General features: G+C 40.7%; 1 protein-coding gene across 4 annotated transcripts in view; it reads left to right on the top strand.

Annotated features, from left to right (window-relative positions):
* L2HGDH (L-2-hydroxyglutarate dehydrogenase) overlaps positions 1-17,503 on the top strand; it is a 40,187-nt gene that overhangs the window by 3,272 nt on the left and 19,412 nt on the right. For all 4 annotated transcript variants that reach the window (XM_046655370.1, XM_046655371.1, XM_046655372.1 and 1 more), the window contains exons 2-6: positions 440-555; positions 1,251-1,402; positions 6,671-6,802; positions 16,011-16,173; positions 17,402-17,436. In XM_046655370.1, the coding sequence (XP_046511326.1) occupies positions 440-555; positions 1,251-1,402; positions 6,671-6,802; positions 16,011-16,173; positions 17,402-17,436 (598 nt within the window). The remainder of the gene's footprint in view (positions 1-439; positions 556-1,250; positions 1,403-6,670; positions 6,803-16,010; positions 16,174-17,401; positions 17,437-17,503) is intronic.

The raw sequence follows: 17,503 nt of genomic DNA on the forward strand, positions 1-17,503 counted from the left end.
GACCACTTATTTCCCTAAGGTTTGATGTTCTCACTGGCTGTTTCCTTCTCAGCAGAAAAAAAAATTATAAATTCTTGCACACCGAGGCATTAAAGCCTTGATGGTGGCTTATCCTCAAGAATACTGCACTTGGATTTGTAAAGAATAGAGGGTAGAGAATAGGATGATGATCGCTGATGTGTGCGTCCCCCTACCCAGGGCAGAGCACCCTGCAGATTTAGAGCAGCTTTGGTGGAGCTGATTGTATGACCCACCAGCCGTGCCTGTAACTTTTAAAGGGTTTTTCATTAGTATAAAGCCAAATAGCACAAAGCCTGATGAATATTTGATTTTAATGATAAATTAGTAGTTTAATTGTCCATTGATGATGAAAATATGCATGATAAGTTTGATGAGGTCTGTAAACATGCATTACTTTAAAGATGACTTTCTCTTAAAGCTCGTTTGATGTAGTCATTGTTGGTGGTGGAATTGTGGGGCTTGCCTCTGCCAGAGCCCTCATCCTGCGGCATCCAGCACTTTCCATTGGTGTTCTGGAAAAGGAGAAAGATTTAGGTATGTATGTATGATTGGGTATGTATGTTATCAGTGTTGCTCTTTGAGCTTCACCGGAGCACCTGTTCGTTTCGTCAGTTCTGCATCATTGATGCCTGATGTCGACGGCAGTGTCCGAGTCTGCGTTCTCTAGAAAGCGGAGCTGGGACTAGTACTGGTGTCTAAGTCACTTATTTGAGGGGTTATCTGAGGAGACAGGAGTGAGAGGATGGGGAGAGTCAACTGCGAAGGAGGAGGATGCTTTATCAAGGTTGCTGCTGTGAGCTTCATTCCACTGGGACCTCTGAGGAGCTACCAAATGTTTCCCAAGATTGTGGTCATTTATCCATCAGCTTCTGTCGCTATTGGTTGAAGACTGTCACTAGGGATGTTGAGTTCGCCAAACCCCCAAACATTAGAAAAGGCTCTGGGCAGAATGCAGGGAGCTCTTGTGGGCCCTTGAAGTGGTATGCTGATAGCGAGAGGTGAGTTTGTGCAGCGGTTGTAGCTGAAGTCAGAGGTGGGCTGGAGGGATTTCACACGGACTACGCTTGGCCGCCAGAGGAAGCTACCAGTGCTCTGACTATAAGAACAAACTTGAGCAGAGTTTAGAATAATGTGATCTCTAATAGCTTCAGCTATAAGTTTGTTGCCCCACTGCCTAGATTTTGTATGAGTCATGTCCTTTCTCTTACCCTGTTTCTCTCGTTCTGTAGCTGTTCACCAGACTGGACACAACAGTGGTGTCATACATAGTGGAATTTATTATAAACCTGAGTCTCTGAAAGCTAGATTATGTGTGCAAGGTGCGGCCCTCATCTATGAGTACTGCAACCAAAAGGGGATTTCCTACAAGCAATGTGGCAAGGTATGGCATTTTACCAGGGCCTTGACTTATTTATAACTAGCATTTTCTTAGTGGTGTTTAATGTTGAATAAAAAAATGCCTGGCTTTTCTTTCTTTGCATCTATGTAATTTGCAAAATCTGGACGTTTCATATAAATGAAATCATGCAATATGTTGTCCTTGTGACTGGCTTCTTTCACTTAGCATAACATTTTCAGGGTTCGTTCGTCTTGTAGCCTGTATTAGTACTTCTGTCCTTTTATATTCCGTTGTAGAGGTATACGGCCTTTTGTTTATCCGTTTATCATTTGGACATTTGGGTTGTTTCCACTTTTTGGCTATTATGAGTAATGCTGCTATGATTCATGTACAAGTTTTTGTGTGGGCCTATGTTTTCATTTCTCTCAGGTACATACCTAGGAGTGGAATTGCTGGGTTACGTGGTAACTCCATGTTTTAACGGTTTGAGGACTGCCAGACTGTTTTCCAAAGTGTTCCACTGTTTTACATTCCTACCAGCAGTTAGTGAGGATTCCCACATCTCCACATCCTCTCCAGCGCCTGTGGTTGTCTGTCTCTTTTATTTTTGCCAACCTAGTGGATGTGAAGTGGTGTCTTGTGGTTTTGATTTGCATTTCCCTAGGAATTAAGGATATTGATCATCTTTTCGTATACTCTTTGGCCACTCATTTTTCTTCTTTGGAGAAATATGTATACAAATCTTTTGCCCGTTTAAAAATTAGGTTGTTTGTCATTTTATTGTTGAGTTGTACCTGTTTTTTAATATATTCTGGATATAGTCCCTTATGAACTATATGATATTTACTAAAATACTGCTAAGATATTAGAATACTTTTTATCTTTAAAATAGAATAATAGTAATAATGATATTTTAAATGTTGCTAAATATTTTCTCATTCTGTAGATTTTCTTTTTTATATTCTTGATGGTGTCCTTTGAAGAACAGAGGCTTTTAATTTTCATGAAGTCTAGTTTATCTTTTTTGTTGTTGTTGCTTGTGATTTTAGTATCCTATCTAAGAAATCATTGCCTAACCTTAGATCATGAAAATTTACTCTATGTTTCTTCTGAGAATTTTATTATAGCCTTATCTCCGACATTTAGATCTATGATCAACCTTTTTTTCCCCCAAGTGAGTAGGTTTAATTCTCAGTGGTACAGAATTCAGGGTAGAATAAAGACTGAAGAGCAGACTTTGGCAAGATTCTGAGCCGGGTTCACTCTGACCTCACACTCAAGTAGAAATGGCTGAATGAGAAGAATTAAAGAGGAGATGGGCCACTGTATGATTTTTTTCTTTTCTACTAAAGTTTATTCTTAAATGTACATCAGGCTCCCAGACAACACTTCATTCTAGCTGCAGGTGGCAACATATGTAATGGCGGGGACTCCAGATGTTTAAACAGGAGTGGAGTTGGGGATCACCATCGCCCAGGCACAAGGAACAGCTTACTTCTTGCCAGATTTCTTAGTTCCAGCTGTGGCCATGGGGGGCCTTCTGCTTGCCCGTTGCTTTCAGCTCCTCGAATTTCTTACGCTCCTCTTTTTGTTCCTGCTCGAATGCCTTATCGTCCTCATCCATTTCCTTGGCCTGCTGTTTGGGCTGCTTCATCAGCACCTTTGCAGCAGGCCTCCTGCCCCTTCCCCAGATGCTGCTGAGCTCCCCACCCCACCCCCTGCACCCATACCTCCAGCGTATGATCAGTTTTTAATTAATTTTGGTATATGGTGTGAGGGAGGGGTCCAACTTCATTCTTTCGCATGTGGATATCCACTAGTTGAAAAGACTATTCTTTCTACATTGTTTTGGTAACTTTTTTAAAAATCAGTTGAGTATAAATATAAGAGGGTATGTTTAGGATTCTCAGTTCTATTCCTTTGATGTATGTCTGTCCTTACGCCAGTAGCACACTACCTTGATGACTGTAGCTCTGTTATTTTTTGAAATCAGGAAGTGCAAGTCTTCCAACTTGGTTCTTTTTCGAGATTGTTTTGACTATTCTGGGTCCCTTGCATTTCCATATGAATTTTAGGGTCAGTTTGTCAGTTTCTCCAAAAAGGCAGCTGGGAGTTTGATAAAGATTGTGTTGAATCCTTTGATCAATTTGGGGAGTATGGCCATCTTAACAGTATTAAATATTGCAAACCATGAACATAGGATGTCTTTCCATTTGTTTAGATCTTTAATTTCTTTCAGCAATATTTTTTATTTTCCACTGTATAGGTCTTGCACTTCTTTTGTTATGTTTATTCCTTGGTATCTTATTCTTTTTGATGCTTTTGTGAGGGGAATTGTTTTCTTAATTTCATTTTGGATTATTCATTGCTAATGTAGAGAATATGATTGATTTTTGTGTATTGATCTTTTATCCTGCAACCTTGTTGAACTCATTTGTTAGTCTAATAGTTTTTTGTGTGTGGATTCCTTAGGATTTTCTATATGCAGGATCATCTTGTTTGCAAATAAGATAGTTTTACTTCTTTTTCAATTTGAATGCCTTTTCTATTTTTTTCTTGCCTAGTTTCCCTGGGTAGAAACTCCAATACAGTGCTGAATAGAACTGAAATTGGACATCCTTGTGTTGTTCCTGATTTCAGGGCAAAAGCATTCAATCTTTCACTGTTAAGTGTGATGATAGCTGTGGGGTTTTTGTAGATGCCCTTTATCAGATTGAGGAAGTTTCTTTCTATTCCTAGTTTGTTGAGTGTTTTTTATTATGAAAGGGTGTTGGGTTTTCTCAGATGCCTTTTTTGCTGGTATTCAGGCAATCATGTGGTTTTTGTCCTTCATTCTATTAATATGGTGTATTACATTAACTGACTTTTGGATGTTAAATTGGTCTTGCAATCCTACGATAAATCCCACTTGGTCATGGTATATAATCCTTTTTATATGTTGCTGCTTTCAGTATACTGGTATTTTGTTCAGGATTTTTGTATTGATTCATATTGCATCAAATTCATGAGGGACATTGGTCTGCAGTTTTATTTTCTTTCCATGACTTTGTCTGGTTTGGGTATCAGGCTAATACTGGCCTCATAGAATTAGTTAGGAAGTTTTCCCTTCTCTTCTGTTTTCTGGAAGAGTTTATGAAGAATTGGTAATAATTCTTCTTTAACCATTTGGTGGCGTTCATGAGTAAAGCTCGTGGGCCTGAGCTTTTCTTTGTGGGAAAGTTTAAAGTTAACTAATTCAGTCTCTTTACTTGTTACAGGTTTGTTCAGATTTTCTTTTTCTTCTTGAGTCAGTCTTAGAAGTCTGTGTCTTTCTAAGAATTTGTCTGTTTCATATAGGTTATCTACTTTGTTGTCAAACAGTGTTCATAATATGCCCTTTTAAGGATTCTCCATGTAATTTTTAAAAATAAGAGTTCATTGGCACCATTAAAGATGTTATGAAAATTTTTTTTAAATGATGTGGGAAAGTGGTCCTGACATAGTGTTAAGTGAAACAACCAAGATATAAAACTGTATTTATAGTTTTTATGATTGAGTTATGAGTTTCTTTGTTTTTTTGTTTTTATCCTTTAAGCCAAAGGAACCAGCCAACATCCACTGAACACCTTTGAGAAACATACCAGGCCCCATGCCTGCCCATAGGATGATTTTGAGCTCTGTAGAGCCTACTTCATTCTGGAGCCCTGAACACTACTTCACATTCCCTCTTCAGATCAGATCACATCATTGCTTTTAACCCATCTCAGCTCAGCTCCAGGTATTAATGTACAGATTGCTGCTTCCAGGCCACGGTGGCGTCACTGTGACTTAATGCCTGATTTTACAGTTTTTCTGGTTCAGTCACTTATTTGAACTTTTGAAGGTCTGTCCCTCTCCCACTTCTTCTTTTTTTTTTTCCAAGTTTTAAGTCCTTTTATTTATTTTTTATTGAGGTATAATTGACATACAACATTATATTAGTTTCAGCTATGCAACATAATGAATCAATATTTGTGTATGTTGCAAAATGATCACCAGAATAAGTCTAGTTAGTATCTATCGCCACACATAGTTACAAAAAAATTTTTTGTTTCTGGTGATGAGAACTTTTAAGACCTGTTCTCTTAGCAACTTTCAAATATGCAATACAGTATTATTAGCTACAGTTACCATGCTGTAATTACCTCCCCAGGACTTATTTATTTTATAAAAGTTTGTAGAGAGTTCTTTATGTATTCTGGATACTAGATCCTTATCAGCTGTATGATTTGCAAATATGTTCTTCCGTTCTGTGGGTGGTCTTTATACTTTCTTGATAGTATCCTTTGATTCCACTTCTATTTTTAAGATTAATTCTTTGTTCATTTAAGTAATCTTTACACACTGACTAAAGCATTTCCTCATGGAGTTCTGTTGACTCCTTGCTATGAGATGTGGTTTGTGTATTCTGATGTATCTGTGCTTTCCTTTGCTGGCAGCTGTCAAGTAAGGAAGACACTACCTCCAGCAGATCCTTTGCTCAGAAATAAATAGAAAAAGAGTCTTGAGTACAGTTGATGAATTTACTGTTTGTTTCCTCTGCAACATGATGTATTAGTAAATAGTTTGTAATGTACTTTATTCCAGGAAATAAAATGGATAGTTTTGTGTTAGTGAGATCCCATTATACTGAATACTGGCTATCTTTCTGATGCACTGGTATTTCGCATTCTCTTATAGAAATAAGGCCATTCTGATTTTCGTGTTTTTGTTTTCTAAATTAAAGACTAAGCAGCCTCTGCTTCTTTCCCCTCTGGACTGAGGGAGCGAGTGGTAGTGATAACACTTGCTTATGGCCACGATACGTGTAGAGACTGTGATGGGAGAAGTGGAAATTGAGGCTGCATCTCACCTTTGGGGAAAATTTGTTTTAGTGCATTTTTCTTAAGATATCTTTTTTTGGTGGAGGAGGAGGAGGAGAATGAGGTCATGAAAAAAGGGAGAAGTAGATACATGAAGAAGAAAACAATTTCTCTTTTTTTCTTGAGGAAGATTTGCCCTGAGCTAACATCTGTGCCAATCTTCCTCTATTTTTTGTTTGTGGGATGCCTACCACAGCTTGGCCTGATGAATGGTGTGGAGGTCCGCAGCTGGGATCTGAACCCGTGAATCCTGGGCTGCTGAAGTGGAGCATGCAAACTTAACCACTATGCCACTGGGCTGGCCCCTGAAAAAAACAATTTTTAAAAATCAACCCAATTTGAGTGATAGAATGATTTTCTATTGATTTTATCTTTCATGGCTGATGATATGTTTAACTCTGTACTTGTTCTTTGTCTTTATTTTTTTAAGCTTATAGTAGCTGTTGAACAAGAAGAAATTCCCAGACTTCAGGCCCTCTATGAGAGAGGCCTGCAGAATGGTGTCCGGGGCCTGAGGCTGATCCAGCCAGAGGATATAAAAAAGAAGGAGCCGTATTGCAGGGTAAGTGATTCACTGTAACTCCACAAACGTGCTCACAGGGACGTGTTCATTTAGAGCTCAGGCCTGTGACTTGGAGGCGGAGGGTGAGTTTATAGGAGGCGAGAATTGTAGAAACAGCTAGATGATCCTGTCACAGAAGCAGTGAGGTGACACCACCAGAGGGCATTGCCACAAACTCTGGATACCTGGTTTTTTTCTTCCCCATGAGAAAATGCCGGGTCTGAAGAATATGAGCAAAGATGACAGGAGGTCTGAGATCTTCTGGCATGTTGGGAACCCTGAGCCGTGAGGCGTGGTTGGATCGTAGATGGGCGTGTGGGGAGAGAACGTCGATGGGACTGGAAAGGCAGGACTAGGCCTGCAGGGAGGGACTGATGTTCACGCTAGTAACTCTGAAGTTTATCCATTAGGCATGAGGAGCCACTGAAAATTTTTGAGGAGGGTGCCTACAATTTCTGCTCTGTATTTTAGGGAGATAAGGCTGGAAGGGTGGATTGTAGAGTATCTTGCTTAAAACATGCTATAGGCAGAAACAGATCTTTCTTTCATTGTGAAAGAGACATGAATAATAATAGAACAGTTTCTCTGCATATCGCCTGTCCTTGATAGCCTTTCAGAGGCTGTCAGTCCAACCCGCATTCCGCTGACTGTTCCAAGGAGTGCCTATATCTCCTGTACCGCATGCCCCACTGTTTTCTTGACATACACAGGAGCTGGACTCTAGTACTTGGCTTACAGAGCGTGACCTTGAACTCACTGCCAGGCAATGCTTGTCAAAAGCCTGCTTTGGAGAGACAGTATTTGTGCCTGGAGGGTATGTAGACCATTCATTCCTCTGCATCTCTCCAGACCCTCAGAGAGGCACACCTACACTGTAGTGTTTTGCTCTCTCCATCCGACTCCTTGACCCCAAATTACTCTCTTTGAATTGCGCTTTGGTTTTATAGCATCAGCCTGTGGAGAAGGTGGTTGTGTCACTCACTGAGGCTCCTGCTGTAAGGGTGTGGTTGAGGACATTGGTTCACGGTGTTACACAACGTCTCTCTGAGAACCCTCAGGAGAAATTTCTCTCAGACCTCAGTTCCAAGAATATTTTGTTCTTCCTGAGCACAGTTGGCTTGTTTTTATCTTGTGGACACTGTGAGTCATTTAACTGGTTGTGTTGCCCTGTTTGCCTTGGCTGCAAGGAAGCTCAGAGACACATGTGTGCCCCACTCCTGCCAGATATCTAGTGCTTTAAGCATGTGTTTTTGTTTATGTACTAACTTCCTTCTTATCTTTCCACCCTCGTTTTCTGTCTGCCCTGATATTTTGGAACTTTTTATTGAATCATAACTTACAACAGAAATCATAGATGTGCAGCTTGATGCATTTTCATTAAGTGTGACCAGCACTCAGATCAACGACAAAACACGACCAGCCTCCCGGTATTCTCCTCATGCACCTCCTAGTCACTACCTTTCCCTTAAGGGTAACCACTGTCCTGACTTCTTACATCACAGGCTTTTGAATTTTATGTAAGTGGGTCATATACCATGTGCTCGTTTGTGTCTGGACTTTTTAAAATTTAGTATTGTTTATGGAATTCATCCATATCATTGCATATAGTTGTAGTTTGTGTGTTGTCATTGCTGTATGTCTGTTGTATGAAAGTAGCATGATTTTTTCCACTATTGATGGGCATTTGGTTAGTTTCCAATTTGGAGCTATTCTAAATAGTGCTATTGTGAACATTCTAGCACATGTATTTTGGTGAATACATGTACACATTTCTGTTGGGTATATACCTAGAAGGGAAATTACAAAGCATAATTTATACATATGTTTAGCTTGGCAGGTACTGCCAAAGAGTTTTCCAAACTGTCTCAATTTATAGTCTCATCATCAGTGTATGAGAGTTCCAGTTGCTCCTTATCTTCACCAACGGTTGGTATTGTCTGTTGTTTTCATTTTAGCTATTCTGGTGGCTATATAGTAGTATAATATTATGGTTTTAATTTACATTTCCCTGGTGACTCTTAAAATTGTACGCCTTTTCATTTGTTTACTGGGCATTTGGATATTTTCTTTTGTGAAGTACCTGTTTAAATCCTTTGCCCATTTTTCTGTTGGGTCTAGATATCTGGTAGAATAAGTTCTTCAGTTTTGTTCTTTAACATTGTCTTGGCTGTTCTTGCATGTTTGCATTTTCATATATATTTTAGAATTAATTTGTTAAACTCCGCAAGATAACCTGTTATGATTTTGATTGAGATTGCATTGAATCTGTAGGTCCGTTTGGAGATAATTTACATCTTTACAATATAGAATCTTCTAATTCGTGAACATCGTAAATTCGTGAACATCGTATATCCCTCTGTTCATCTAGGATCTTTAATTTATTGCAAAAATGTATTATAATTTTCAGTGTAGAGGTCTTATGTCTCTCTTAGATTTATTTCTAGATATTTGATGTTTTTTGATACTCACATAGTGGTTTTTTTTAAGGTTTATTTTCTACTTCTATGTTGCAGATATATGGAAATATAATTGATTTTTGACCTTGTATCCATCTTGGTTGTTTTAAATTCACTTATTGATTCTAACAGTTTATAAATTCTTTTTGAGTTTCTATGTACAGTCATGTTATCTGCAAGTAATAACTATTTTATTTCTTCCTTTCCAATCCATATACTTGACTGGCTCAATGTTTAATGCTAGTATATGTTGTTTTCTATGTGTTTCTTGTTTGTTTGTCTGTTTTTACAAGCTAACGACAGATAGAACACAAGACAGATAGGAATGGATTTTTTCCCTTAAGTTATCTTTAGTTGTACAGTTAAAGTTGAGTCAAAATATATGATTTTCTTAATTAAAGTTCCCAAGAGGCTGATAGTACTTGGGAATCCAAATAGTGTCGAATGAGTTCTTCCTGCAGAGAAGGTCATAGCGTCTTCAGCTCCAGCGGACTCAGCTTTCCCGTCCCCAGGACTCAGTCCAAATGATCAAAGTGTCTTGCTTGTGGGTTACACTGGGTCTTCTCCTCCGTTTTCCTCTGTCCATATGGTCTTTGTCTCTCTGAGATGGGGAAGGAATGACTGATTCTTTAAAAAGAAGACACACTCATTAAATATCTCATTTTGGCTGTTTCTGTCAGGCTTTGGGCAGATGGTACATGGCACAAGCCAGGGCTGGCAAACTATGACCTGTGGGCCAAATCCTGCCTGCCACCTGTTTTTGTGGCCTCTGAGCTAAGAGTAATTTTCACATTTTTAAATGGTTAAAAAAAGAATAATATTTTATGACAGATGAAAATTACATGAAATTCCAATTTCAGTGTCCATAAATAAAGTCTTATTGGAATACAAGCACACTCATTCATTTATGTATTGTCTATGGCTGCCTTTGCGCCAAACAGCCAAGTGGAGTAGTTGCAACAGAGGTCATAAGTCTCACATAGACAAAAATATTTACTGTCTTTACAGAAAAAATTGCCAACCCCTGATCTTAATTGTAGGGAGCCGTAGAAGGATTTGAGCAGGAGAATGACATGCACAATGTGCTAATTTAGCAAAGTTAATCAAGTTATGGTATGTAGGATAGAATTGGATATAGAAGAGAGGGGAGTCTTGAGGTGGGAGGCCAAAGCCATTTATAGTTATTTTTGAAAGGCAGCTGTGCTCACCACCAATACCACTTATTTATAGTCATTTTTAGAATGTCTGATTTCTGTCCAATACTCTTGTGTATCATAGGTCAGCAATTCCCAGACTTCAGGGAATTTTGACATATTATTTTACCTATTTATTATTTGACATTTTTTTAACGTATAACTTTATTTTACGTCACTGTATCATCTCTTTTTTTTCATAAACTGGAGATTTACGTAAGGTGAGCAGCAGCACGTGGTGGCTGGGAAGGCAGGCAGACGTAAGTTCAAACCTCACATCTGCCTGTTCGCCAGCTGTGGGCCTGGAGTGGGCTGTTTTCTAAGCTTCAGGCTCCTCATTTGTAAAACAGCTGTTGCCCTGAGAATTAAGTAAAATAATATGTGTCAAGCATCCAGCATGTGTTAATCTTCAGGAGTGGTAGATATTATGATGTGCTTGTTTAAGTGATTCTGGTGAATTCAAACTGGTTTTGTTTGAAATACTTGGGGACTTTTCATGCTATCTGTTAAGATAATTAGGGATGCTTAGTTAGTGTGTTCTTTTCCCCTGGTTTATATTTCCCACTTTCCTGATGATTTGCTTGTAGCTTGTTATTTTATTGTGTTTATTTCCTTTAACCGTACCAATTCCTCTGTAGAGTAAAAAGGCTATTTAAAAACATTGTAGAGAGAGCCTGGGATAGTTTAAAAACACGGTTGTGAATAACCCAAATAAGAGCTTGTCTTAGTTTGAGCTGCTATAACAAAGTACCATAGACTAGGTAGCTTATAAATGACAGAATTTATTTCTCACAGTTATGGGAGCTGGAAGCCTGAGATCAAGGCTCTGGCAGAGATGACGTCTGGTGAGGGCCCACTTGCTGGTTGACGGACGCCCATCTCGCTGTGACCTCACGTGGCAGAAGGGGTGAGGGAGCTCTCTGGGGCCTCTCTTATAAGGGCACCACTCCCATTCCTGGGGGCTCCACCCTCGCATCCTAATCAAATGCTCCCAAATGCCCCACCCTCTAATGCCATCGTGTTGGGACTTAAGTTTCAACATGTGAGTTTTGGGGAACACAACATTCAGTCTATAGCAGAGCTCGTCCTTTAGACTGATGCCATACTTCAAGGAAAAAAAATACTAGTATTAAAATTAAGAGAATAGGGGCCTGTACATATGTCGGGGCAGGACGTATATGGGAAATCTCTATACCTTCTGCTCAATTTTTCTGTGAACCTAAAACTGCTCTAAAAGATCAAATCCTTAAAAAAATGAACAGATTTAACTCACGTCCCCCCTTATCTGTACAGTGCTTTACAGAAACTGTTGAGTGCTTCCTGAAAGCCTGCTGCTGTTTTGTAGCTTTATGTGATTTCGATAGAATTTAGTTGTGAAACTAAGATGTCAAAATCTCACTGATCTGTTCCTGTTGACTATTACGCTGCCAATTGAGAATGGAACAATTTATAACCTCCTTCAAAAGGGCATGCTAATTTTTAACATGTTTCTATTTTTATTTGCTAAAGAAAAGCTCTTTCAAACTTTATGGTTGGTGTCAAAAAAAGAAAGAAAAGGACATGTGAGCCCCTGACCCCACTGTAGATTTGGTCATGGTCTAAAAACAATATTGACTGTGGAGTTTGGAAAACAGGATTGTTGGCTTCGTGGTAGTGCTGGAATTTGGGTAATTTGGAAGATTCCAGCTAGTCAACTGGAAAACAATCATTGTCTGTTATGAATCCTTGTGAGGGGCTTTAAAGATAGAAAAAATAAGAACAAGATCCATATTCTTTATATCATGCTTTACTGTTCAACACCCTCAGCTTTTCACACATCATAAAGGTTAAGGATGAGTCTGGATATTGTTCTGTGCACCTGACTCTGATTCTTATGGATCTTGAAATGAGGTAGATGAGATATGTGGACCTAGATAATCGAATTACATACCTGCACTCCTTTGTGTCTAGTAAATGAAGAAGCTGGTTACGTTACTTTCCCAAGGTCACAGTGCTCCTAAAGAGTCCTCAGCCCCCAGACCTGACTCAGAACTGGTACGTTTTTCTGTTCAGTTTGACGACAATTTTCTTCTTTACTGTGTGCCAGACACTGTGTTAGGCACTGCAGATATGAAGGTGAGTGAGACGTGGTCGTCAGCTTGAAGGGAGTTAGAGCGTGGCAGAAGACAGGATTTTAGTACAGTGATAAGTATTCTGATAGCACTGGTACTCTCTTTGCCAGTGTAAGGGAGAGCTTTTAGTTTAGTCCAAGAGCTTAGGAGACCCTTCTCAGAGGTGAACCCCCACTTGAAAGATGAATAAGTACTGTAACTTAGAAAGGAGGTATATCCTGCGTTTCTCTGAGGCCTCCGCAGAGGTGATCTATATATAATGCCACATTGTAATTATCAATGCCTAGATGTATTTAGGGATGGCAGTATATAGTGGAAAATATAGTCTGGTTATTTCATAAAAGTGTCTTGAGTAAATTCCTCCCTTTTCACCCAACCTCACCACCACTACCAAGAGTGGTGGGCAAAATTTCCATGGTACAAGGTCAATTCTGTTTCTTTCAGGCCCTCCAGAAAGAAAAAGTTTATCAGAGCAGCTCTAAAGGGCTTATTGGACCAGATCCCTTTAAGAAGGAAATTAAGTACCCCCCAGGGGAGCATCTTGGAACATTTTAAACTGCCTCTTTAAACTTAGGCTTGGGAGGAGAGCTTTTTTTTTTTTGAGGAAGATTAGCCCTGAGCTAACATCTGCCAATCCTCCTCTTTTTCCTGAGGAAGACTGACCCTGAGCTAACATCCATGCCCATCTTCCTCTACTTTATACGTGGGACGCCTACCACAGCATGGCCTTTGCCAAGTGGTGCCATGTCCGCATCCAGGATCTGAACCAGCGAACCCCAGGCTGCCGAGAAGCGGAATGTGTGAACCTAACCGCTGAGCCGCCGGGCCGGCCCCAGAGCTCTTGACAGCTCTCTCTCTGGGCTGATCCTGACTGCTTCCTCTGACCTTGGCTGTGCTCATCTGCCTGCCTTCTCTTTTCACTATTGGTCAACCACATGTTCATGTGTTCCCTACACTCCCGACTGACTTCCAGCTCCCAGCTTTCCCTGTCCTGCTTGCTGGTTCTCCAGCCCCCTGACCTCACGTGACCTCAGATTTCAAGCTCTGGCCTGCTCACCTGGACAGTGCGTGCCCCGTCTGCTGGGGGACAGACACAGCCAGCCTGTCCACCAGCCCTGTGCTGCGCCAGCACTGGATGGCTTGGCAGCAGTGACTCGCTCCACCTTCCCCTGACACACACATGTAGGTGGGGCACACAGCATCTCAGGAGGATGGTCAAAGCCAAGAGTGGAAAGGGTCAGAAAAGAAGGGAGACCTTTTAGGGAAGGTCTAGAGGGGAAACTCTAGTGTGTTTAAAGACAGTCCTCAAAAGCCCATTCATTCAGTAAATATCTGAGTGCCTTCTGCACGTCAGGCATTGCGCTGGGCTACAGGAGTGTAAGATGAATAAGGAGGATATTTGGGATTCCAAAAAACTATTGATGTGAAGCACATTTACAGCACATGTTATCCCTCTGTTGTCATACTGGCCACATAGTTTTATGCTAGTAAGCACATTTTTGTGACTAAACTCTTGGTCTTATCCTAAGTTAGCTTCCAAGGTTATTGTACCCAAGGTACCATTTATAGGTTGAAGTGGAATCATACCTATTGACCTGTGGATTTAGGGATTGCCAGGCAATATAAGGTCTCATGTAAAATCTTTCTGATATCTGCTGTACTGAAACAGAAGGAATGATTTCCCATCCTTGGCAAATGCTCTCATGTTCTGGAAGCAAGACTGTTGGGAGAATGATGAAGTTTGCCAAATGTCACTTTCAGTCTGTGCGGAGAGACCTCTGGCTGTTTGTGAGCCTCCCCCTTAGTGTGACCTGGCCTTTTGGAAGCCTTGATCAGGGACGGGTGGCAAAGTCAAAAGCTTTTAACGGGGCCGGCCCGGTGGTGCAGCACTTAAGTGTGCACGTTCTGCTTCGGTGGCCTGGGGTTCGCTGGTTCTGATCCCGGGTGTGGACATGGCACCGCTTGGCAAGCCATGCTGTGGCAGGCATCCCACAGATAAAGTAGAGGAAGATGGGCACGGATGTAAAGAAGAGGATTGGCAGTAGTTAGCTCAGGGCTAATCTTCCTCAAAAAAAAAAAAACAAAACGCTTTTAAGGACCAAGCAGGTAAATGTATTGGGGTAGGCATGGGCAGTGAATACAAGATTGAGATATTTAAAATAATATTATCAGGGGGCTGGCCCCGTGGACGAGTGGTTAAGTTCGCATGCTCTGCTTTGGCGGCCCAGGGTTTCGCTGGTTGGGATCCTGGGTGCGGACATGGCACTGCTTGTCAGACCATGCTGAGGCAGCGTCCCACACAGCACAACTAGAGACCCTCACAACTAGAATATACAACTATGTAGTGGGGGGCTTTGGGGAGAATAAAATAAAAAAAAAAAAGATTGGGAACACATGTTAGCTCAGGTGCCAATCTTTAAAAACCTAAATAAAATAAAGTGATATTATTGGATATTATTTGAAAACTGCAACAGCAGAGCTGTGCTGGCCAAACAAGAGGACGGCAGTGCTTACCAGCCACACTTGGCTTCTGGGCTTTCGTCGTCCTGGGGACCAGGCTGCCCTCTCAGGGTGAATGGATTGGGAGAGCTGACGTACTCGTGTCCACAGTCAGGCAGCAGAAAATGCTGGTGTTACCAGGGATTCACCAAAATGTAGTCTATACTTGGTGTGTGAAATTCTGCTCTTATCCTTTTCTTCATAATTAGAAAAGACCAATGCACATTCACCATTTGTTCCAAAACATTAAATAAGTATAGTTGTAGATCATTCATCTATAGAGTTTGATCATGTCTTGAGTGGCAAAAAACAACACAACTACAAAAAACCCAGGCTGTTAATTTCTCACGTCACCTGAAGAGAAACTGTGAATCAGCCACATGAAGTCTCCCTTCAGCGTTTGTGGACTTGAAGACAGGGTCTGCAGCAAACCACATCAGCACTCTGCAAACCTTGGGAGCAATTCTGCGTTCCCACTGAGTGTGCAGAAGTGATAAACTACTGGGGAAATCTCAGTGGGGTTATTGAAAACTGAATTGTTTGGTGAGACAGAAGCCAACTCGGAATCAGATATGAGTCAGAATCAGATATGGTGAGGGATGAACAAAACTGAAACACCCGTTGTGGCAGCAGGAAGAGCCTGGCAAAGTGAACTCCTCTAAGGAGGAGAATTGCTTCCTGATTATAGAGATTTTCTTGACTAGCTAGTAGTATTTCTTCTATCTGCTAGACATGTTAATATATGTATTCATCATCAAATTTAGGCACTGAACAGAACAAGCTTTTATTTTATTTTTTTAAGATTATCAAATTTTTGCCAAGAAACGATAATGCATGTTATCCATCAAAATAAACGGTAAAAAAAATTCAGCCAAAAATAAAATTTATTGAACAACCTATCAGTGATTTTTAATTGTATTGCCTTGACTTTTCCACACTCCTGTCCCAGGGTCTAATGGCTATTGACTGCCCATATACTGGCATTGTGGACTATCGGCAGGTGGCCTTGTCGTTTGCCCAGGATTTCCAAGAAGCAGGTGGCTCTGTCTTGACCAATTTTGAAGTAAAAGAGATTGAAACGGCTAAAGAGAGTCCTTCAAGAAGTAAAGATGGTAAGCCACCCTCGTCTTTTCTTTTGAATACCTGTGTTGACTTCTGAACCATCTGGGGACTGCTTTTGGCTGGGTAGCCCTGGCGGGAGGGACGCCAGGAGCTAGGCTAGAGTGGGACGCCGAGCTGGGGCAGGTGCAGAAGGGACCGGGGAGACCGGGCGACGGAGGACTGGGACTTGTAGAGAGCCTTGTGCTGATGGAGCTAGGCCCGAGCGCTAAGACCTGAACTGACGGGGTAGCCCCAGACCCTTCCCTCTCCTGCAGGTTAGAGTCAGCATCCCTTGGGGATGCTCGTTAAAAACACAGATTTTGGCATCACACAGTCTTACTGAAACAGACTGTCTGGGGATAGGACACAGCTCAGCCATTCTGAACACACCCTACCCCTGCATTGTAGACTGCACTTAGAGTTTGTTTTGTTTTGCTTTGGGGACAGTTTTTGTTTGTTTGTTTGTTTGTTTTAAACCAAATGAATTATTTTGTTACCCTTGAATTTGCTGTTGGGAAATTTGAGGAGAAAAAAGGTAGTGCTTGGTTCATTCTTCTTGATAGATTTTTAAGGTGATCTGGGCCATCTGAATCATTCTCCCAATGTCCTTTGAAAATTCTGAGATGATGACAAAATTGTTAAATTATTATGATTGTTATAGGTAGGTAGCTTAATCAACCAAATTATGAGGCAAGTAGATCCTATTCTTTACCTGCTGTACACATGCTGTATAAGACTTGGAGATCCAACGTGTCTGATCAGGAACTAATTTTATAAATAATCAGTTTGTTATTGGAAATGTTGCGTGGTGATAACTCTTGCTTCTCCACAGCACCTAGAATCTGCAAGGACTCAGGGAACCAGCACCTGGACAGGCGTCACAGCATCCGTGCTGCGAGAGAATGTACACTGATTCAGGACCCATTTTACAGCATAGCTTCTAGGATTGTAGTTGAGAGGAAAGCTGGGGCTGCCTGGTTGAGCTGAGGCTGGGATGATTTATAAGCATAGATTAAATGAATTAAAATGAAATAAGCTAAAAACATGCCAGAGTTTCATGTATTGTCAAATATGAGCTAGCTTAATCTTGTTACTTAGCAAAAAGCTTCAGGATGAAAAGTGGGAGGCAGTCATGGTTATGACTGAAGAAAATTGCTTAAATTTGTTTCTTGTATAATATTTCAAGTAACGCAGGCTTTCTTTTACTAAAAATAAATCTTTAATTCTTTTTTTTTTTAGGGGTGACATATCCAATTGTTATAAGGAATACAAAGGTAAAAATTCTTAAGCAAAACTGCCTTCATCTACTTTATCTACTTTCACCCCCTCTCGTTTCTTAAA

This window comes from Equus quagga, chromosome 2, assembly GCF_021613505.1.
Source record: "Equus quagga isolate Etosha38 chromosome 2, UCLA_HA_Equagga_1.0, whole genome shotgun sequence".
NCBI classification, from domain to species: Eukaryota; Metazoa; Chordata; class Mammalia; order Perissodactyla; family Equidae; genus Equus; species Equus quagga.